The following is a 23,971-nucleotide window of genomic DNA, read 5'->3' on the forward strand; positions in this document are numbered from 1 at the left end:
ATCAACGGGGTTTAGGATGCTGATAAGTGATCGAATGGTCTCCATTCTGAAGCGTTTTGGTCTTATAAACCGATTTAGGTAATGCAGGTCTATGATCATGCGCCAATCGCCCGACGGCTTCTGGACTAAAAAAACGGGGGAGTATACTCCCAGCCCTTGTTCGTGAGGAGGGACTTCCTCTAGGGCCCTTTTTTTTTTTTTTACATAAAGGAGGACCGAATCCTCTAAGATAGACTGTTTGGTCCGGTTAAGGGTTTTGGTTAAAACAAACTACTCTTGGGGAGGGGACAGAAAATCTATTTTGTACCCCAACATAATTATTTTTAGGACCCACTGGAATATTTTGCAGCCAGGCCTGCTGAAACAAACTTAGACAACCTCCAACCGGAGGGGAACTGAAATTCTGAGCATCGCACAGACGATTTGGAGGGGTTGGGGGAAGCAAAGCGGGAGAGTCATAGATCCGCTTTACGGTCCTTTCCACAACCGCGACCCCGTCCGCATCTGGACGACTCCTGACGTCTCTGAGATTGGAGGGGCCCTGGGTTCTTGAACTTCTGGGCCTACTCCGGCCCCGAAAGGATTGTTGGGGGAGGGACTTCCCCTTTTTATCCGCAAGGCTCTCCATTAACTTATCCAATTCTGAACCAAAAGAGTCTTCCTGGTTCATATGGTAAGCCACACAGATTAAATTTGGAGGCGCTATCGTCAACCCAGGGATGCAGCCATAGGGGCCGCCGACTGGCGGAAGAGAGAGCCATGCCTTTGGCGGCTAACTTCAGGTGCTGTGTGGAAGCGTCACACAAAAAGTCTGTTCTAAGGAGCAAGGTTTTGAACTGGTCTAGCACGTCAGTTCTGGAGACTCCAGATTCCAGGTCCGACTGGATTCTGAGAACGCGGGACCGAACAAACTCCGCGACTTCTGAGGAAGCAACTTCAACTGAAGCAGAGGCTGCAGCTGCGGAATAGCTGCACCTCAGAGTGCACTCGGCCCTCAGATCTAATGGATCCTGAAGGTTGCTTCCATCATCAGAAGGAACTAAGGTCCTTTTAGACAACTTGGAGATCGCCATATCGACCTTCGGAGGCGGTACCCACAGTTCTGATTCTGAATCCTGGAGAGGAAACATCAGTTTAAATCTCTTCGTGTGAACCGGACCTTTTTCAGGATGCTTACATTCAGTTAACATAAGCTTTTTTAAATCTTTATCCACTTTAAAGGCCCTTGGCCCCCTAGAGGTGGACGGTGGAGCTTCCCCTTGCTCATGTAATGCCGCCGACGCGACGGCCTTTTCTTCGTCTGCCGCGGTCCTTGCGTTCCACCGTGGAACGCGGAAGACGCACGAACTCCGGGTTGTGACGCGGTGGCTGCGTTCCACGGTGGAACGCGGAAGTCATCCGGACCAATCAGAGGTCCCTATTGCACTTCCTGGTTCCGTTTAAGGGGGCTGGTGAGGCGGCATGGCGTGCTGTAATTGTTGTCGGTACGCCTGCTGCCTCACCACCTGTGTATGGGATCTGGGAACCGAACCTTTCACCTCACCCCTGCTGTCATCTGGGAGACGGATCCGCACCACAACCGGACCCGCTCCAGTTACCCAGCTGCCATCCGGAGGACAGATCTGCTCAGTAACCGGACCCTTCTCATTCCCTCACTACCATCTGGAAGACGGATCCGCTCCGGCCTGATACTGCAGTCTCCCTGGGAGTTCCACCATCGCATAGCGCTGCCAATCGCAAGTACCCTTTATGTGAGAGAGCTTCTCTCCTTTACATACATGCAGGCTGAGATAACTGTGTAGGACTCTTACTGAATGCCCCCTGCTAACTTGCGGCAGCTACCGCATTCTAATATACTAACACCTACCCGCCGTCTATGAAGCAATAGTACTGTGCGGACCTGAGTTGTTTTCTCCTGATCACGTGATGGTAGAATCTCAAACTCACCGTTGAGGTTGTGAGTGACGCCTGAGATTCATATCTGATTGATCCTAATAACCCGCAGTTGAGATCCACTGTTGAAAAATTGCAGACGTGACAGTATTACAGCACCCGTAAAGATGGATCCAGCGGAACTCGCTAGACATATGGTTTCTTTATCCCAGAGAGTCGAGACCCTGTCTGCCTCTGTGCAGGACCTGCAGCTGGAGAACCAGAGATTGCGTACTTTGGTTAACCAAAACACAGGTGCTACACCTCCCAGAGAGGGACCTGAACCCAAGGTCTGTGCCCCCGAACCCTTCTCCGGGGATAGGAAAATATTCCGTCAGTTCATAAGTTCGTGTAGACTCATGTTTGATCTACGTCCACGCACTTACTACAATGACCGTATAAAGGTACTCACACTCATTTCCTACCTTAAAGGGGAACCCCGAGCCTGGGCCGAGACCTACTTTGATGAAGAGGATGAGGTCCTGGATTCTTTCCCCAGATTCATGGAGGCCATGGCACTCCTCTATGATGACTCTAGTAAACAATTGACCGCTGAGACTGCCATCAGAGCACTCAAACAAGGCCGCCGACCAGTCGAAGATTATATAGCCGAGTTTAAACGGTGGGCCAGGGAGACGGAGTGGAATAATCTCAGTCTTCGTAACCAGTTCCGCCTCGGCCTTTCGGAGGCCTTGAAAGATGAGATTGCCCGTGATGAGTTACCTCCCACCTTAGACGACCTAATCCAACGCTCTGTTACGATTGACCGCCGCCTCCGTGAACGGAGAGCAGAGAAAGTCTTCATCCCCACACCAATCGTAAGAGGAGCCAGATCTACCCCTAAAGAGGAACCAATGGAGCTAGGAACCCTACGGGGACCCCTCACGCCGGCTGAAAAGGCCAGGAGACGCACGTTGAACCTATGTCTCTACTGTGCCTCCCCTGACCACGTAGTAGACGACTGCCCGGCGGTTAAAAAGAAGACAGAAGGTAGGGAGATACATAACTGCAAATTGACACATAGTCTCTGCCACCGCAATTCTTACATATACATTTCTCTCAGCTTACAGTGGGATACCGAGAGGATTTTCGTCAAGGCCATGATAGACACCGGAGCCTGTGGCAACTTTATAGATTCACATCTGGTTAAGTCCAATAAAATACCCCACACCCTGAAGCAGAAACCCGTCTCAATCATTTTTTTAGATGGGTCCACATCCCCTTCAGGACCAATCTCTCACCACACCCAACCACTGCTCATGGCCTGTGGAGAGGGTCACATCGAACACCTTATCTTTGATGTCATTTCCTCTCCCATGTTCCCTGTAGTACTGGGGCTTCCCTGGATCAGACTTCACCAACCTTCTCTCCTCTGGCCTACAGGGGAGGTACAGTTGGATTCCCATTACTGTACCACCACTTGTTATCCAAACACTGCACTTATGCAGCTCGCTCCCATGGGGCTACCTCCCCATCTCGCTGAATTCGAAGACGTTTTCAGCCAATCTGGTGCAGCCACACTTCCCCCACATAGACCCTATGACTGCCCAATTGACCTTATCCCAGGCAGTCCTCTTCCTACGGGCCGCATTTATCCGCTTTCCCAACCAGAATTAGTCCACCTGAAGGCCTACCTAGATGAAAATATAAAAAAGGGTTTCATAAGGCCCTCAACCTCACCTGCTAGCGCAGGGATGTTCTTTGTGAAAAACAAGGATGGCGGATTAAGGCCAATAATTGACTACAGAGGACTCAACAAAATTACCATAAAAAACCGCTACCCTCTTCCGCTCATCCCCGAACTGATCGAGAGGTTACAATCATCCCGTATTTTCACCAAACTTGACCTCAGAAGCGCATATAACTTGATCAGGATCCGGGAAGGGGATGAGTGGAAGACGGCATTCAGAACCAGATACGGACTGTTCGAGTACATGGTAATGCCTTTCGGGTTGTGCAATGCCCCGGCGACGTTCCAGCATTTCGTTAACGATATTTTTCGTGATCTGCTGGACGTCTGCGTGGTAATCTATTTGGATGACATTCTGGTGTACTCGGACAGTCCTACCGACCACAGGAGGCACCTAAGATGGGTGCTGTCCCGTCTTCGGGTCCATTCCCTTTTCGCTAAAATAGAGAAATGTATCTTCGAACAGCCTTCCATTTCCTTCCTGGGATATCACATCTCCCCCCAGGGGATTCAAATGGATCAGTCCAAAGTGGAATGCATCCAGGCCTGGCCTGTGCCCCACACACGCAAAGCACTCCAACGATTTCTAGGCTTTTCCAACTACTACCGGAAATTTATAAAAAATTTCTCAGAGATAGTAAAACCCTTGACAAGACTAACCAGTACTATAATACCCTATACATGGTCCTCCGACGCCCAAAAGGCTTTCGAAATACTCAAACAGAGGTATACCTCAGCTCCCATACTCCAATTGCCCAACACCGATTTCCATTTTGTTCTAGAGGTTGATGCTTCCCACCTCGCCATAGGAGCAGTTCTATCGCAACAACCATCCCTTTCTGAACCCTTGCACCCAGTTGCATACTACTCCCGAACTCTAAATACTGCTGAAAAAAATTACCCCATTGGGGAAAAAGAGCTATTAGCTATTAAGGATGCTCTGGGCAACTGGAGACATCTTTTGGAAGGAGCCAAACATCCCATCATGATCTACACTGACCACCGCAACTTACAGTTCCTCAAAACTTGTAAAACCATGTCGGCAAGACAAGTACGGTGGAGCCTTTTTTTTGATCGTTTTGACTTCCATATATCTTACAGACCAGGTTCCAAAAACACAAAGGCTGACTCCCTCTCCAGGTTATACGAAGAGAGTACTGACGCAGAACCTCCTGCCTTACTACTTCCGGCAAATCGGTTTGTGGGACTCGCCACGGGATTCAAGGAGCTCCTAAAACATGTTCCTTCTGAAGGGGATCCTCCTGCTCCTCCTGGGTTGACACCAACCGATGGATTCCTTTTCAAAAACGACAAACTTTACATCCCTCCTAGAATGCAACCTTCTGTCATTCGACTCATGCATGACACACCCCTAGCGGGCCACCCAGGCATCACCAAAACGTTGGAGCTTGTACGCAGAAAATTCTGGTGGCCAGACATGACCAAATCAATCCACGAATATGTCTCCACCTGTGATGTCTGTGCCTCTACCAAAACCGACAGAAAGCCTCCCTACGGGTTACTGATGTCACTGGAAACACCCACCAGACCTTGGGAGATTGTCTCTGTCGATTTTATAGTCGACCTCCCTCGCTCAGAGGGTTGCAACACCATCATGGTTACTGTCGATCTATTAACCAAAATGGCTCACTTCTCCCCACTTAAAAAATTACCATCATCAAAAGAAACCGCACAAACTTTCCTCAGCCAAGTCCTTCGATTGCACGGTTTACCCTCCGCGATTATTTCCGACAGGGGCAGTCAATTTGTATCAAGATTTTGGAAGGCACTATGCACAGCCCTCCAAATTGATCACAGGATGTCGACCGCATACCACCCACAAACTAACGGCCAAACAGAGCGAGTAAACCAGTGTCTAGAACAATACATTCGATGCTATTGCAGCCATCTCCAAGATGACTGGTTCGATCTACTACCTCTGGCCGAGTTTGCATACAACAATTCTATGAACTCCTCCACTCAATACTCTCCTTTCTATGCAAACTACGGTTTCCACCCCACCAACCTGCCCCCTGATTACTTACCCGGGAACGTTCCTGCAGTTCAGGACTATCTCGAATGTCTAAGAGAGACTTCCCTTGCAATACAAGGTAATCTGAAGACCGCAAAAGAGCGACAAAAAAGACATTATGACACTCGACACTCTAATCCCCCCACATACTGTGTGGGAGACATGGTATGGTTGTCTACGAGAAATCTCCGCCTTAACGTGCCCGCTAGGAAACTCGGTCGCCAATACATCGGACCATTTCCCATCGAGAAAGTCCTGAATCAAAATGCAGTACGCCTAACTCTCCCTCTCGACTGGAAAATCCATCCCTCTTTCCATGTCTCCTTGCTTAAACCGTACAAACCTAACCGACTCCCCCTTAGAGCCTCCCCCCCTGGCCCCCCAATTCAGGTCCAAGGTGAGGTTGAGTACGAAGTAGACAAGATACTCGACTCCCGTAAAAGGGGATCATCTATACAGTATCTCATACGATGGAAGGGTTATACTCCTGCGGATGATTCTTGGGAAGACTCCCGGGACGTACATGCTCCTAGATTGACCCGTTTGTTCCATCGTAGGTATCCTGATCGGCCTACTCCCAGGGGGAACTCCGGAGGCGTTCCTTTGAGGGGGGGGATACTGTAATGCCGCCGACGCGACGGCCTTTTCTTCGTCTGCCGCGGTCCTTGCGTTCCACCGTGGAACGCGGAAGACGCACGAACTCCGGGTTGTGACGCGGTGGCTGCGTTCCACGGTGGAACGCGGAAGTCATCCGGACCAATCAGAGGTCCCTATTGCACTTCCTGGTTCCGTTTAAGGGGGCTGGTGAGGCGGCATGGCGTGCTGTAATTGTTGTCGGTACGCCTGCTGCCTCACCACCTGTGTATGGGATCTGGGAACCGAACCTTTCACCTCACCCCTGCTGTCATCTGGGAGACGGATCCGCACCACAACCGGACCCGCTCCAGTTACCCAGCTGCCATCCGGAGGACAGATCTGCTCAGTAACCGGACCCTTCTCATTCCCTCACTACCATCTGGAAGACGGATCCGCTCCGGCCTAATACTGCAGTCTCCCTGGGAGTTCCACCATCGCATAGCGCTGCCAATCGCAAGTACCCTTTATGTGAGAGAGCTTCTCTCCTTTACATACATGCAGGCTGAGATAACTGTGTAGGACTCTTACTGAATGCCCCCTGCTAACTTGCGGCAGCTACCGCATTCTAATATACTAACACCTACCCGCCGTCTATGAAGCAATAGTACTGTGCGGACCTGAGTTGTTTTCTCCTGATCACGTGATGGTAGAATCTCAAACTCACCGTTGAGGTTGTGAGTGACGCCTGAGATTCATATCTGATTGATCCTAATAACCCGCAGTTGAGATCCACTGTTGAAAAATTGCAGACGTGACAGCTCAACATCATGATCCCTTGATCGAATGGAGCGTAGAAGTCTTTGCGTCTAATCAGCAGGAAAAAGGTAAGTGGCTTTATCTCCGGTGGGGTGTATCAGAGGAGGAGGAACGGTCTTCTATCGAAATGACGTCTTCAGCCATAGGTACTCTGGAAACTCTGGCCCTCTTAGAAGAAAGGGCACTCTTGATCTCCATAATGGAATTACCCATAAATTCCTTCATCCAGCCGAACATGTCGCCCATCGTGGGTTGCGTCGGTGGACGACATAAAGGACACCTATTATATTCATAGGAGTCCAGCATCAGCATCTCACAGTTGGCACAAGTTAGGTGCTTCTGTTTATGGGAGGATTTCCCATGCTGGTCACCATTGGAAGACGCCATCTGCAAAACAACTTAAGAAGTAGTTTAGTATGGACTCACTGCAGGCAGAGAGGGAGAGTCTGGCGTCTGCTGTGCTTTTATAGCTAACAGACCCTCCCCTAGCGTAGCTCTGCCCCCCGCCAAAAGTGACCACTGTCACTACTTTATTTATTTATAAAAATAAAACAGAAGGCCCCCCCCCCAGAATAAAATCTGGTGGCAAAATTCTGATTAGGAATAAACCAGAAATAGACCGCACTGCTGTGTGAGGTGGCCCAGATGGGTGCTCTCAGCCCACAGATTCACCCAATCTATAAGCTGCAACAATATTTCAAAAGAAGGTCTGGGCACTCGCAATATATGGAGTATGTGGTACTTTATTAAATAAAATGTTATAATACTGATAAAATTAGCAATAACAATAATACTGATAAAAATATAATGACACTACAATCAATAAACACAATAAATAGGTCTGGCCAGACTATATCGTACCTTCACAATAAAAACAATTAATTATTAAAACCACAGAGTTCCAATAAAACGCAATGGTTATCCTTAAAGCCGATGTCCATAAATTTTGCATCAATAGACACAAGTCCAAAATTTCGTATAAATAATCATATGAAAAGAGTGGTATTATATTCAAGATATTTGATCCAATGTCCCAACATCTACATATAATCGTAGATTATCCGAATTTTTTGTATATAGATTAGTCTGTATAAGGACCAAGTTGCAACGTCAAGAGATAGGACTATGTGCCGATTATATTAGTCGCAAATACTTATTCCATCTATGGTTATGTTATTTACTCACGAAACAGATGTCTGCAGGCGGATCCAATCGACAAACCGCGGCGTCCCGCGTGGTGATCCAGATGCGATCCTCCGCTACTGCTTTATTCACGTGAGTATCGATTTTGTTTGTGGAATAGTAATATGCGGCTTGCCTCAGCACTTTTCAAGGAATTTCGACAGCTGATGTCCTTTTTTTTTTTTTAAATCAATTCGTTTTTATTGAAACAATAAATACAGAATATTACACCAAACAATTCGTTGTTTTTTTCTTTCTTGCATTATCCACCATGTGAAATCAGAGTACAACAGTAACCGTACCAATAATGACACACAGTTTATCCAATATCAGTACAAATGTGTATACATGCTAAAACATAGATTTGAAACAAAGGATCATACATATCAAATCCCCCCCCCCAATCCCTTCCCCCCCCCCTCCTTGCCTAATTCTCCCTTCCCTTATAACTAGTCTTGATTTTGACGAGCCTATATAACCACATGAGTGTGGGATAACCAATCACTCCACAATTTTTCAAACTTCTGCGGACATCCTCTCTTCACATACACCCCTTTCTCAAGTATCATCATGTCATTCACCTTCCGTTCAAATTCACTCAGTGTAGGCGGACTTCCCTGGATCCACCTCATGGCAATCAATTTCCTGGCCACATATAGCAACCTCCCAACAGCTACCTTAACCGACTCATTTCCTCCAATCTCCGACACATATCCTAGTACACACACCTTTGGGTCCTTTTGGATTCTCAATGTCATTCTACTATTAATCATATTTCTTACCTCCTCCCAATAATTACCAATTACTGGGCACGACCACAGCATATGCAACAGATCCGCTCCCTCTTCCATACATTTTGGACACCTGTCATCAATTCTTACTCCAACCTTTTTTTAAAACACCGGTGTTTTGTACACTCTATGTATAATAAACAGCTGGGATAATTTGCCCTGTTCGCTCAAGGACACCTTGGGGACTCCTTCCAATATATCTTCCCACTTGTCTTTAGACATAACCCCCACGTCAGCCTCCCATTTTTTAATTCTTGTGAGCGGAAACCCCTCCAGGAATTTTCCCAATAAAAGAGCATACAGCTGTGATATCAGCCCTCTTTTCCCTCCTCCTGACGGGAGAACAAGCTTATGAACCACCTCCATTTGAGCAATTGCACATCCTTTCCGCAGTGTGACCCCAAGGGCATGCCTCATTTGGAGATATTGATAAAACCATCCCTTAGGAACATTAAATTCCTGCTGCAGGTTTTGAAATGTCTTACATACCTTATCCTTGATTAATTGGCCTATTCTCGTCACCCCATAAGTTTCCCAATTCCTAAGTCCTGGTATGGCAAAAAATTCGGGCAACAGATGATTCTTTCCAATAGGGGAAAGTTCACTAATTCCACCTACACCTCTTATCTGCTTCACCTTTGCCCAAACTTTTTTCATAAGTCCAATAAGAGGGAGCTTTTCTCTCCCTACAGCTGATGTCCTTTTACTTTAACAAGCTTTCACTTACTGGCGCCAGTAGCTTCTTTCACAGTCCACAGCTACACAAATGCATGTGATATGTCCTCAATAAGTTTTCTCCAGAGGAATTCAGAGCTGTAGAAGTTGGTGGTCCTTGTATTGAATGAGGGGGTCCAGTACCAAACTCGTTTCGGGGCTCTTAGTGGCCCCTTCCTCAGTGGTTGACCTCCCCTCCATAATGCTGCTCCTTTTATAGGGAGATTTGGGAGTTTGAAAAATGTTGCAGCTTATAGATTGGGTGAATCTGTGGGCTGAGAGCACCCATCCGGGCCACCTCACACAGCAGTGCGGTCTATTTCTGGTTTATTCCAAATCCTACTTTTGTATCATCCTCAAGACCAGCATACTGTGTGTAGGTGACCATGGATATCTGGAATCATGTGGAAAAGAAGAGACAGAAAATTGAGGCCTTCATGTTTGATGGCGAGATTGGTATAGAGATGAATGGAGATGTATCTATAAGGGACACATTCAAAGAACTGGAAATGTTACTGACTAGGGAACTCAAACAAAGATGGGAAATTAAAACCCTGGAACAATATATTATGTTAGACAAAGTCCCAAAAGATCTTACATTAATGAAAACCCCTGCACAGGATTTATGGGAACCCTCGTTTAATGATGAATGGGAGGCGTTATTACATCAACAGTCTATAGCCCTCATTAAACTCATCATTAAAAGGAGGAAGACAATACTTGAAGAAGTTTCCAGTAGAATTAATGAAGTCAAGGATATTATTGTTAAATTACCTAAAAAAGACGAATATAATATGTGGCAGGGGAGATTATGTAAGAATCTAGATAAGGTAGAATATGATATAATGGACAAAAAAAATGAACAAATTGAGATACAATAATAGTAAAAATAAAAATAAAAATCAATTAAGCCAGATGGACAGAAATGACCAATCAAGGAATAATAGAGATACCTATTATGGTAGAGAGGAGTTGAATGATACTTCTGTCCAGAGAGATATGATAGCTCAGATTCCGGTCCACAATAGATTTGAGGCTTTAGAGGAACAGGAGCATTTTTTAGACCAAACCCCACCCCACCACAAACCACGAACACGTCAAAAGACCCCCCAATTAAGGATGCACATACACACTATAAACTCCCCTCCCAGTCACAAATACAATTTGAGGAACAAGCAACACACCCCACAAATCACGTCACCAGCAGAGAACCCCAACACGGGACACATACCAGGAGAATCACTACACTCAAAGACACCGATCACCCTTAAGGAGAAACAGGGGAGGAAGATTAGAAGAGGGGGAAAGAAGAACACGAGAATATCACAGATAGAGAAGTGAGAGATAGTCAGATTTGGATAGTGATTCTATTCTAAATCTGAGCACATTTCAACTCACAAACACTCAAAAAAATTTATTGATATATATACAAAGGCCTAAAATTCGCTCCTACGAAAAAACTCATCAAATTTGAAACATTCATTGGTGTTGAGAAATGTATAAGACGATTGTGTCTCAAAAAATACCATATTAGAAACATAAGGGATGAAGGAGAAATGTCCAAGGATGAATTTATACATACCACCCTAAAAAGAAAATAAAAAAAAAATACCCACGTAACGAGATGGGTCCCGAATTGACCACTTTCAAAAAATGTGTCGAGAATGATATAAGAAAATTAAAGGAAAACCCAAGATTTAGTTGGAGTAACCTAAACAATTGTGAAGTGAAGGCAATAAGGGAACTACAAGAGGAAAATAAAATTATCATCCGCCCAGCCGATAAAGGCGGCTCGATAGTTATTCAGGATAAGGAAAGATATGATGCTGAATGCCTCCGTCAACTATCAGACACAAATACATACAAACTTATTACAAGAAACCCCACTGAGGGATTTCAAAAAGAATTGATTTCATTGTGTAACAGAGGTCTGGAAAAAGGCATTTTAACAGATGACGAACATCTTTTTATCCTGAATAACCAACCAAGAATACCAATTTTTTACGGCCTCCCAAAGATCCATAAAAATAAAGTAGACCCACCAGGGAGACCTATAGTTTCGGGTATTGGATCATTAACTGAAAACCTATCCCAATATATCGATAGATTGGGATAGGTTGGAGGCTTGGGCAGATAAGTGGCAGATGAGGTTTAACACTGATAAATGTAAGGTTATGCACATGGGAAGGAAAAATGCAAGTCACCCGTACATACTAAATGGTAAAACACTCGGTAACACTGACATGGAAAAGGATCTAGGAATTTTAATAAACAGCAAACTAAACAGCAAAAACCAGTGTCAGGCAGCTGCTGCCAAGGCCAACAAGATAATGGGTTGCATCAAAAGGGGCATAGATTCCCGTGATATGAACATAGTCCTACCACTTTACAAATCGCTAGTCAGACCACACATGGAGTACTGTGTACAGTTCTGGGCTCCTGTAAACAAGGCAGACATAGCAGAGCTAGAGAGGGTTCAGAGGAGGGCAACTAAAGTAATAACTGGAATGGGGCAACTACAGTACCCTGAAAGATTATCAAAATTAGGGTTATTCACTTTAGAAAAAAGACGACTGAGGGGAGATCTAATTAATATGTATAAATATATCAGGGGTCAGTACAGAGATCTATCCCATCAGCTATTTATCCCCAGGACTGTGACTGTGACGAGGGGACATACTCTGCGTCTGGAGGAAAGAAGGTTTGTACACAAACATAGAAGAGGATTCTTTACGGTAAGAGCAGTGAGACTATGGAACTCTCTGCCTGAGGAGGTGGTGATGGTGAGTACAATAAAGGAATTCAAGAGGGGCCTGGATGTGTTTCTAGAGCGTAATAATATTACAGGCTATAGCTACTAGAGAGGGGTCGTTGATCCAGGGAGTTATTCTGATTGCATGATTGGAGTCGGGAAGGAATTTTTTATTCCCCTAAAGTGGAGAAAATTGGCTTCTACCTCACAGGGTTTTTTGCCTTCCTCTGGATCAACTTGCAGGATAACAGGCCGAACTGGATGGACAAATGTCTTTTTTCGGCCTTATGTACTATGTTACTATGTTACTATGATATACTACTCCAGCCCAAGGTGAAATTAATAGCGTCATACACAAAAGACACGACCCAAATTATTAAAATAATAGAAAATTTAGACGTTAAATCAAATTGGATAATGGGTACCTTGGACGTACAGTCATTATATACAGTAATCGACCATGAACAAGGGAAAGATGCAATAAAAAAAGAACTTTCTAAGGATAGGACTCTTCCTGATGCACAGGTTGATTTTATCATTGAAGGAATAGATTTTATTCTCAAACACAATTATTTTGATTTTAATGGCCAATTTTATTTACAGACTCAGGGCACTGCCATGGGCACCAGGTTTGCCCCCAGTTATGCCAACCTTTTTATGGCCAATTGGGAGGAGACCACCATTACTCCCAAACTGGGGACAGACCTGGTGCTCTGGCAGAGATACATTGATGATGTATTTTATATTTGGCAATCAGGCCAATCTAATTTGGACCAATTTTTAAGTGATATTAATAATAAAAATTTTAATTTGAGATTTACCTCCACAATAAGCCAAACAAGATTAGAATTTTTGGACCTACAAATCCAAATTGCAGATGATAAAATAAGTTGCAGCACTTTCATTAAACCAACGGCTCGCAATAGTTTCATACTATATAATAGCTGCCATCTTCCAAAATGGCTCTTAAACATACCTCAAGGGCAGTTCAGAAGAATAAAAAGAAATTGCACAGCGGACCAAGAATTTGAGGTTGAGGCAATAAGGATGAAAAAACTGTTTTTAGAGAAACAATATACCCTAAAAATGCTCGATGAAACCCTTGATAGGGTCCGCAATATGGATAGGAAGACCATTTTTGATGATAGCATTTTACCTCAAAAAAGGATAATTGATGACCAGGTGAGGATGATATTGCCATATAATGAACAATATGCAAAAGTCCAAAAAATTATTAGGAAACACTGGCACATGGTCCAGAAAGATAAGACCATTGGGGCCATGATGCCAGAATTTCCGTTAATTTCCTTTACAAAGGCTAATTTGGGCCTGAAGGTAGCCCCATCCATAAAATCTAGGACAAAAAAAGCACAAACAGTACAAAAATGGGCCGATATTAAAGTTTTTTTTAGGTGTGGACAGTGCAATAATTGCAAGTCCACGACCTTTCCAAAAAAGACAATGGAGATAATATCTACTTCAAATGGACATAAACATATGATTAAAGAATTCTTATCCTGCGATTCAAGTGACGTAATCATCGAATGCCCTTGTGGATTACAATATATTGGGAGAACGAAGAGATTATTAAAGAAGAGAATAGCGGAGCATATCGCTAAGATTAAAAAGGGCTTCGATAATCACTCCCTCTCGAGCCATTTTAAAGATAAGGATAATCAGGATCCCTCAGGCCTTAAATTCGCAGCACTTGAAAAGGTACACAAGGATTGGAGGGGAGGGGACCACATTGCCAGGATGTCGAGCAGAGACACAGAAGATTTTCGAATTCGACACACTCCTGCCAATAGGGTTGAACTCCGACTTTGAATTATTTGGCTTTCTGTAGGTTTGTTTTGGGGTGGGTGCCACCGGCTGACTAGGAACCGTACCATATTTAAGGTGGCCGGTCCCTCTTAGCCGATGGCACTCACCCATACCATACGACATTGAATATTGAACATTGAACTTTGAATTTTAAACAATTCGAGCCACAGGAGGATTGACATCAAATTGATCAATGCATTTTTAACCAGCCGTTTACTATATCTTTGATATTTTTGATAGGTTTTTATCTATTTCTCGACGTCATAATATATCAACATGGGGGCATCAATTGATTTTAGACATTTTAGATGTTTTAGTATTTAATACACAATCTTTTAAGATGAATATTGACTATTTATGGAATAACATAGCTTAAAAAGTGATTTACAATAAAAACGCAATGAAAACGCATCAAAAACGCATCAATACCGCATATGCGTTTTTTGGGGATATGATGCGTTTTTTTGGTGGAATGTGATCTATAGAATGTAGTGAGTTTGCACAGTGAAGACCAATGTGGAAGGTATTGATCTTATTAGAGAAAAGAGCATTATTCGATCCAAATCGATTCCATGGTAAAAATCCATTACAGAATTTGAGGACAACCGGATTCATTTCCCATTTTGCAAACTCCCAAATCTCCCTATAAAAGAAGCAGCATTATGGAGGGGAGGTCAACCACTGAGGAAGGGGCCACTAAAAGCCCCGAAACACGTTTGGTACTGGACCCCCTCATTCAATACAAGGACCACCGACTTCTACAGCTCTGAATTTCTCTGGAGAAAACTTATTGAGGACATATCACATGCATTTGTGGAGCTGTGGACTGTGAAAGAAACTACTGACGCCAGTAAGTGAAACCTTGTTAAAGTAAAAGGACATCAGCTGTCGAAATTCCTTGAAAACTGCTGAGGCAAGCCGCATATTACTATTCCACAAACAAAATCGATATTCACGTGAATAAAGCAGTAGCGGAGGATCGCATCTGGATCACCACACGGGACGCCGCGGTTTGTCGATAGGATCCGCCTGCAGACATCTGTTTCGTGAGTAAATAACATAACCATAGATGGAATAAGTATTTGCGACTAATATAATCGGCACATAGTCCTATCTCTTGACGTTGCAACTTGGTCCTTATACAGACTAATCTATATACAAAAAATTCGGATAATCTACGATTATATGTAGATGTTGGGACATTGGATCAAATATCTTGAATATAATACCACTCTTTTCATATGATTATTTATACGAAATTTTGGACTTGTGTCTATTGATGCAAAATTTATGGACATCGGATTTAAGGATAACCATTGCGTTTTATTGGAACGCTGTGGTTTTAATAATTAATTGTTTTTATTGTGAAGGTACTACATAGTCTGGCCAGACCTATTTATTGTGTTTATTGATTGTAGTGTCATTATATTTTTATCAGTATTATTGTTATTGCTAATTTTATCAGTATTATAACATTTTATTTAATAAAGTACCACATACTCCATATATTGCGAGTGCCCAGCCCTTCTTTTGAAAAATTCTGATTAGGAACACCATTGGGCCGAAGCGCAGCACAAACAGCCGCCGATGACACGCGCGCCGCCGACTCGGAAGTCGTCACTGACGCACTTCAGGGTATGGCGCACATGTGCGCGAAAAGCCGAGCGCGCCAGCCGGGACCGCAGCAGAGTACCGGCCGCAGAGAGTGGGATTTAGTCAGGATATAGAGGGGCCAGAAGGCCCCCCTCTCCATCTTACTGCGGCAGAGGCCGCATCCCAGCCGAAATTAGGAAAAAAAGGGCCACAAGGGCCAAGACTTGGCAGCAAGCAAATCAATAAGGTAACAGGCAGCGCCTGAACCTGTCCTAAGTCCACAGGACAGATACAAAAGCACTGGTTGAAGGGCGGGTGTCCCTTTATAGGGGGTGGGTTAATTGTTTAATTGGTAGTAATTGTAATCAATAAAAATTCCACCTGTCTTACCAGTTTCACAAGGGAGAACTCCTCATTTGTGCTGCTGGTTAGGATGTAAGGGAAAGTGGCAGGACTATGTTCTGCATCTATGTCCCTTTTGATGAACCCCTTCCATGGTGCTGCACATCAAGAGGGTTACACATAAATAATATAAAAAATACAAATATGATAAACATGGAGCTATTAACAAGCCGGTACAGAGGGGAGAGGTTTCTGACCAAAAGGGCTTACAATCTACATGGGAAGGAGAAGGACACAGTAGATGAGGGTAAGAGCTGCTCATCGGGCTGTGTGGTGGTACTATGCTCATTGTAGGTGGTAGGCTTTCCTGAAGAGGTGGTTTTCAGGTTGCTTTTAAAGGTTTAGATGTTTGGGGAGGGTCTGATGTACTAGGGTAGCGAGTTCCAGAGTATGGAGGATGCACGTGAGAAATCTTGAAAACGATTGTGTGAAGAACAAACAAGAGGATAAGAAAGAATGGGGTCTTGTGAGGATTGGGGATTATGTGTGAAGGTTGCATAAAAAATCCAGCACTGCCGTTCTTCAAACCAGACATTTTATTTCACAATACACAGGCAGAAAACAATACATGTGTATTGCAAAATGAAGTATCCAGTTTGAAGAGCGACAGTGCTGGATTTTTATACAATATTTAAGGAGTAGTGTTGGGTGCAAATTTTTCGAATAGCGAATATTAATCGCGAATATCGGCACTTAGAGAATTCGCCAATGAGAAGGCTGCAATGTCTTTATCTGAGCTTAGCAACATCCCTAGCAACCAATAGGAAAGTTGCCTACTCCTTTACCATATAAGAACCTCCCCAGCAGCCCTTTTATCCAGTATTTTGCAGATCTGAGAGAGACAGCAGTGTTATTGCTGTGCTCTCTGCTTTCCTGTGTCATTACATTAGATAGTTAGTTAGCTTATATACTGTATATAATACAGATAGTTAGTGGGAGATAGTCAGTGTAGGTTAGATAGTGATATAGTGGAGCTGATATGTATGAACAGCAGAACCTACATGCTACATACATAGTGCTGTGATGTCACAAGTTCACAACAATACTTAGTGCACCAATCACTAATAAGTAGTCAGACCTGTTAAAATGTGAAGTTGTACGTATTGCGCCAAAATATTCGCATCATTAGTGCCAATTTCGCAATCGCGGATATATCTGAGCACTCTATATGCATATAAAGCTATTGTAATGTTCTGCCATGCCAACCATTTTCTTCAGTCTCAGGAAACTTCTAGCAGCTTGAAAAATGTAGCTATAGTGACCCACGCCTGTATTTCGAGCACATTACACGAATATTACATTGACGAATTTTCGCGATCAAGAAAATAATCTCGAATTCGCGAATATATGACGAATATTCTACTAAATATTCGCAAAATATTGCGAATTCGAATATTGCCCCTGCCGCTCATCACTATTAAGGAGTCCCAACTCACCATGACACGCCGCTTCAACCTTGGACTGTTGGAGCTGGTAAGGGGGGGGGGGGGGGGAGTACCCCTATTCATTTTGTCTTTATGTGTGGAGATGTATCAGAAAAGCAGGTGGGAGGTATAAGGAGGGGACAGATTGTGGACGGCCTTATATGTAGTGGTTAGTATTCTAAACTGAATTCACTGGACAATGTGGTAAACCTAATTTTCCACTTCTTTGCCCAAGCCTCCAATCTATCCAGATCCATCTGAGGCAGTATGAGTGAGCTGGATACAGTACCTACAGAATTCAGCATCTGCCTCCATTCATGTTTTGCAGGTAATAAAGATGGAGTTAGGATACATATGAAACACATATATGAGCATCACTTGGTCACTGAAGTCATGTTGGCGTTATTCAGGGGTTAATTAACAGATGTGACATCACAAGCGATTCCCACCACCGATATATCACTCAGCTCCAGTATCTAGATAGGTTTACTATTAAACCACAGGAATGTACATATGGGGTTAATTATCACAGATCACCCGGTCAGATAAATCAGTGATATAGTCATCATGCCACCAATATCACTCTTTCCGCACAGGAGGGTTAGTCTGTAGGAGCAATGAAGGTCACAGCGCTAGGAGAAAGTATAATATGAGCAAAAAGACAATGTCTGTCAGTGACAATGGTGACGCTGTCGTGGAGCAAATAGAAGAGTTTATTTTATCTGTAAAAGTTTGAATGAAGATGAAATATTAATATGTCCACATACATTATAAAACTATTACATGGAGCGTCGTTACTTCTCCCCATGTCACTCTGGACTCTCCCGCAGTGTGGGTGGAGGTGTGAATACAGTGATGAGAAGCAAGGTTCATGGGGGCAGTTCATCTTCACTGCTCTGGAAGTAAACAAGGCTCTTCTTCTCTTCCAAGAAATATAATGTAGTTGTTTGGCTGATCCAGGATAATTCCACCCAGAACATAAATATTCTTATTGGCTTTTAAGCTGGAGATACACGGTGACATCAGATGATATGTTGCATTATGACACTACATAGAATGACGGTCAATGGGTTCACAACGTGACACACTACATGTCATGACAGTCACATCAATTTCAACACTTGGATTCTTCTTGGTTGCAGGTCATATGTGACTTTTCCATGATAGAACACAATGCAAGTCATGGTCAACTACAACTTGTGCAGTTTGGCAGGTATTTCTACTGCCAAATCTCAGCTCTAAAATAGCTGCATGACAGCAAGTTGCAGACACGTTTTGAGACTGTTGAGACTCGCAGCATGTGATACTTGTTGCCATACAGCCCGAAACTTAACTTATGTGAATAAGATAGATTTAAAATGCTATTTTGCTCTTATCGCATTTGCCAAATCTAAAAAAAACAATATAGTTTCTCTTGATCTGATAAGTTTAAGAATTTTTGTTCCTTCTTACAAAACATAATATTTATTTTTTTAAATATCAAAATGGCTTCTCTCCTGTGTGACTTCTCTGATGTCTAACAAGACATGATTTATGTGTAAAACAATTCCCACATTCTGAACATGAATATGGCTTTTCTCCTGTGTGAATTCTCTCATGTGTAACAAGATTTGATCTCTTTGTAAAACATTTCCCACATTCTGAACATGAATATGGCTTCTCTCCTGTGTGAATTCTCTCATGTGTAACAAGATTTGATCTCTTTGTAAAACATTTCCCACATTCTGAACATGAATATGGCTTCTCTCCTGTGTGACTTCTCTCATGTGTAACAAGATATGATCTCTTTGTAAAACATTTCCCACATTCTGAACATGAATATGGCTTCTCTCCTGTGTGATTTCTCTCATGTGTAACAAGATCAGTTTTTTGTCTAAAACATTTCCCACATTCTGAACATGAATATGGCTTCTCTCCTGTGTGACTAGTCCCATGTCTAACAAGATTTGATTTATCTGTAAAACATTTCCCACATTCTGAACACGAATATGGTTTCTCTCCTGTGTGAATTCTCTTATGCTGAATAAGATTTGATGTTTTTGAAAAACATTTCCCACATTCTGAACATGAATATGGGTTCTCTCCTGTGTGACTTCTCTCATGTATAACAAGATCTGTTTTTTGTGTAAAACATTTCCCACATTCTGAACATGAATATGGCTTCTCTCCTGTGTGACTAGTCCTATGTCTAACAAGATTTGATTTATCTGTAAAACATTTCCCACATTCTGAACACGAATATGGTTTCTCTCCTGTGTGAATTCTCTTATGCTGAATAAGATTTGATGTTTTTGTAAAACATTTCCCACATTCTGAACAGGAATATGGCTTCTCTCCTGTGTGACTTCTTTCATGTGTAACAAGATATTGTCTCTTTGTAAAACATTTCCCACATTCTGAACAGGAATATGGCTTCTCTCCTGTGTGACTTCTTTCATGTGTAACAAGATATTGTTTCTTTGTAAAACATTTCCCACATTCTGAACATGAATATGGTTTCTCTCCTGTGTGACTTCTCTTATGCTGAATAAGATATGTTTTTGTAAAACATTTCCCACATTCTAAACAGGAGTATAGCTGCTCTGCTGTGTGAATTCTTCTGTGTGTAGAAAGTCTTGATTCTTCTATAAACTGTTTACCACCCTGAAACTTTTTATCCCCTTTCTGACCTGTATTTTTGGTAACAATCTGTAATTGGTCAGGGGAAGGTCCATCATGATGAGGGGGATTATATAATAGATCTGTACTTTGAAGTCCTGGGTGTAGACTAAGGGTAATGAGGTTTTCTCCTGAGGAGCGCTGCATGATATCTTCAGCTTCTTCTTTATAATTTAGTGATAATACAGCTTTGCCCTTAATATTTTTACTGGAATGCTCTGTGAAAAAAAAAAAAACATTAGAATTTGTGATTATTTTTCAAACTATTCAGTGGACAAACCTAGAACATTACTATTAGGCTGTAATTGGATATATGGTATAAACGTATAAACCAGCTCTGCCTCTAATGCCACCAGATGTAAAGTAGCTATTCTATAAGTTAATGTCCGACTTTTTAAACAGGTCTTGAGGCGTGACTTGGATAATGATTATGTCAGCATCATTAATGGTCCTTTTAGTGTACCTGCTGCTGAAAAAACACACACTGCTCAGTAAAAGATGCAGTTTCCCTGGTTCTGGTGTGAGAGATCCTCCTTCCTCCAGCAGCAGGTTCAGTGTGTAATTACACCTCCTAATTCCTTCTGCTGTTATTTTACTGCAGCCTGGACTAAGCTTGTATGAGACAGCAGCAGCGGGGGAGGAGGTACACTGAAAGGAGCATGTTACTTAAGGAACAGATGGATGCTGGGAAGGTACAGAAACGAAAATGGAAAATCGCTATGACCTCAAAGGGCTAAGAATCTGATCATCTGAGAATCTGATCATGACCACCATCTATATTTAGAAAAATAGCTTTACCATGAGGTAAAGCACACATCTCAGTCTTAAATCACGGACATGACAATTCGGTCTATATAGCCTAATGGCCGCACAGACACCAGATCTCAGGTTTATAGACCTCTTCAGGATGCAGTGGAATAGACAGAGTGAGGTCATCAATCAGAACCTATAATAAAGGTTTCCTGCACTTTGTTGGGTCAATTACACTAAGAATTCAAGATGTTCTAAGGGGAACGAGGGTCCTATCAAGAATTAAGAAGGTGGAGCTAATGAAGTGTCCTGTGAGTGCAGGTAATCATCACTGAGAAGTCTGTGGTCTGTACAATAATCACATGTGACATCGGAGCTTCCTAATAATCATGGAGACTGGAGTGCACCGAAAGGAAGCCAAACACAGAACCAAACATCTTTAACCACTTAATGACTAAGCTAGTTGTCATTAAATTAACAATCATTTTTTTTTTTTTTCATTGTTATATTCCAAGACCTAAAACTTTTATATTTTTGTCTGTGGCTGTGTGAGGACTTATGTTTCACTACTCCTACCAAAACTACAGAAAAAGTAAAAATTTTATATGACTTATATTTTGTGAGTTGTATTTGTCAATGGAATCATTTACTTGTAATTTATTATTTAGCTTTAATTATTTTTATTTCTTGAAATAACATAAAAAGCCCCAGCAGGACTTCCGGTTCCGGCGCCACCATGAAGGCGTCATGTGCTAGGAGCTCCGTCCCCTGTAGCACCACAAAGTGCATTATCCCCTAAAAACTGATTGCTCCAACACTACAAACAGTCAGGAAAATGTATTTGAATAGCCGATCACCGGTTTATGGACCGATTCGTAATACCCATGGGGATAAAATCTCAAAGAAATACTGCAAAGCTCTGCAAGGTGCGAACAGAAGCCAAAATAGCGGCGCAAATAGAAGAAGACGGAGGCTCGCAAGCCCCGGTCATAATGGACTCAGAAAACCCTACTCCAGATATGGAGGGGGATAGGCTGGACATAGACTATAAATATCTAGCTGTGCAAGTTGTTGCCCGCATTCTACCTGACCTCCAGGAAGCTCCTCCACAGTGTCACAGTCCTTTTCGGCCCTGCAATCCGAGGTCACACAACATACCACACGCCTCGACGAGTTGGAGGCCAGAGTGGCAGCAGTTGAAGCTGAGAACAAGTCAGCCCATGCTCACCTCACCAAAGCCCTGGCTGAAAATGCCAGACTATGGAGCAAGATAGATGACCTCGAAAACCACTCAAGGCGGCGTAATCTCCGCATAGTTGGCCTCCCAGAGAGTATCCCAGCCAGAGATCTCACCGCCATCTATGAGTATGAACTACCGGAGGCCCTGGGACTATTGACTCGTTGTAAGGTGGAAAGGGCACATAGGGTGGGCCAATGCGTCCCACCTGAAACCAACAATAGACAGAATAGACCATCTGCGACATCAGCTCATGGTAACAGAACACGTCAAGTTATTGTAAAGTATCTAGATTATTCGGACAAAGCAGCTATATTGCGAGCTTACAAGCAGGGAGGTGGTGTTGTGACACTGCAAGGCCCCCGAATTCTATTATTTGGAGACTTTTCTGCTAAAGTGACTCACCGCAGATGTGATTTCGCCCCTATTTGCTCAACATGCTTTAAAAACCAAACCCGCTTCTCTTTATTATTTCCCGCCACCTTAAAAATATTCCATCCAGATGGGTCAACAACCTTCGTCGATCCAGAAAAGGCCACCCACGTCCTGATGGGATCCCGCCAAGGAATCAGAACACTCCTGGCTCGCACCTATACAGAAGAAACCTTGACAACTCTTCAAAAAGTGGAGTGATAGGATGGCCACAAGCACTGACCGGACGCCCTCCGCCCAGAAACGAGGATCTCCTACTCCTGGTCTTCAGAATTAATGAACAGCAACACGTTCCTGAGGGAGATAAGTATTCCGCTTCATATTTACATGCTGGGAGTTTGTTGCTGTTAATATGTCGAGAGTATAACCTGAAAATTGTGATTGAAAGCGGACACTAGGTGGGAAACCGTTAATTGAACTTTTATGTTTGGTCTTGATTTTGCCTATACACCTGATGGTGCTCGCGCTGATGGCAGGCGCTGCAAAAACCCGCCAACGGAAAAGTCGGCATTTGAGTTAGCCCCTAACACCTCCCAGTGAGATATTGATAGAGCCGAAGGGGGCTTTATGTCTTATTATTTTTACTAGATATTTTTTTTCTTTTTCTTTTACCATTCTACTTAGTACTTTACACGGTTATGCTTTGTGGAAGCTTATGGGTGGGGTCACTCATGTTATGGTTATATTTAATGTTCCTTCTGCTAGAAAAAATTGAAGTCCGATATAATAGTGCCAGTAGAGATCTTTCTACTTTCGAAGGTTGCAGGGAATGCTTCTACTATTAGCAACCTATCATTGTTACAGGTTAGAGTTAGGGGAGTTGAGGGGATACATTGTGCTCTGTTCTGACGGGGTGGATTAGTTCAGCGCAACAAAGGTTTCCCTAATGACTAGTCCTTTGAAGATAGCGTCTTGGAATAAAGGGTTTAAGGTCCCCTAGCAAACGTATGATGGTCCTGAAACATCTTAGGCGTTTGAAAGTGGACATTGCCCTCCTACAGGTGACTCATATTTTAGAAAGTGATTTCTTCCGCATGAAACATCTCTGGGTGGGGGAAGTATATGGTTCAGAGGCTGTGGGTAAAAAAGAAGGAGTACTTACACTGCTGCGGCGTGGTCTCCCTTTCACCGTGCTAACACACAACCATGACGATGTGGGGAGGATA

General features: G+C 43.2%; 1 protein-coding gene across 1 annotated transcript in view; it reads right to left on the reverse strand.

The window, feature by feature from the left end:
- The window catches only part of LOC120991121, a 496,450-nt gene that overhangs the window by 47,145 nt on the left and 425,334 nt on the right, over window positions 1–23,971 (reverse strand). Inside the window, 1 exon segment of the mRNA XM_040420010.1 lies at window positions 19,212–20,264. Within this exon segment, the coding sequence (XP_040275944.1) occupies window positions 19,212–20,264 (1,053 nt within the window).

Source organism: Bufo bufo, chromosome 2 (assembly GCF_905171765.1).
Source record: "Bufo bufo chromosome 2, aBufBuf1.1, whole genome shotgun sequence".
Classification (NCBI taxonomy): domain Eukaryota; kingdom Metazoa; phylum Chordata; class Amphibia; order Anura; family Bufonidae; genus Bufo; species Bufo bufo.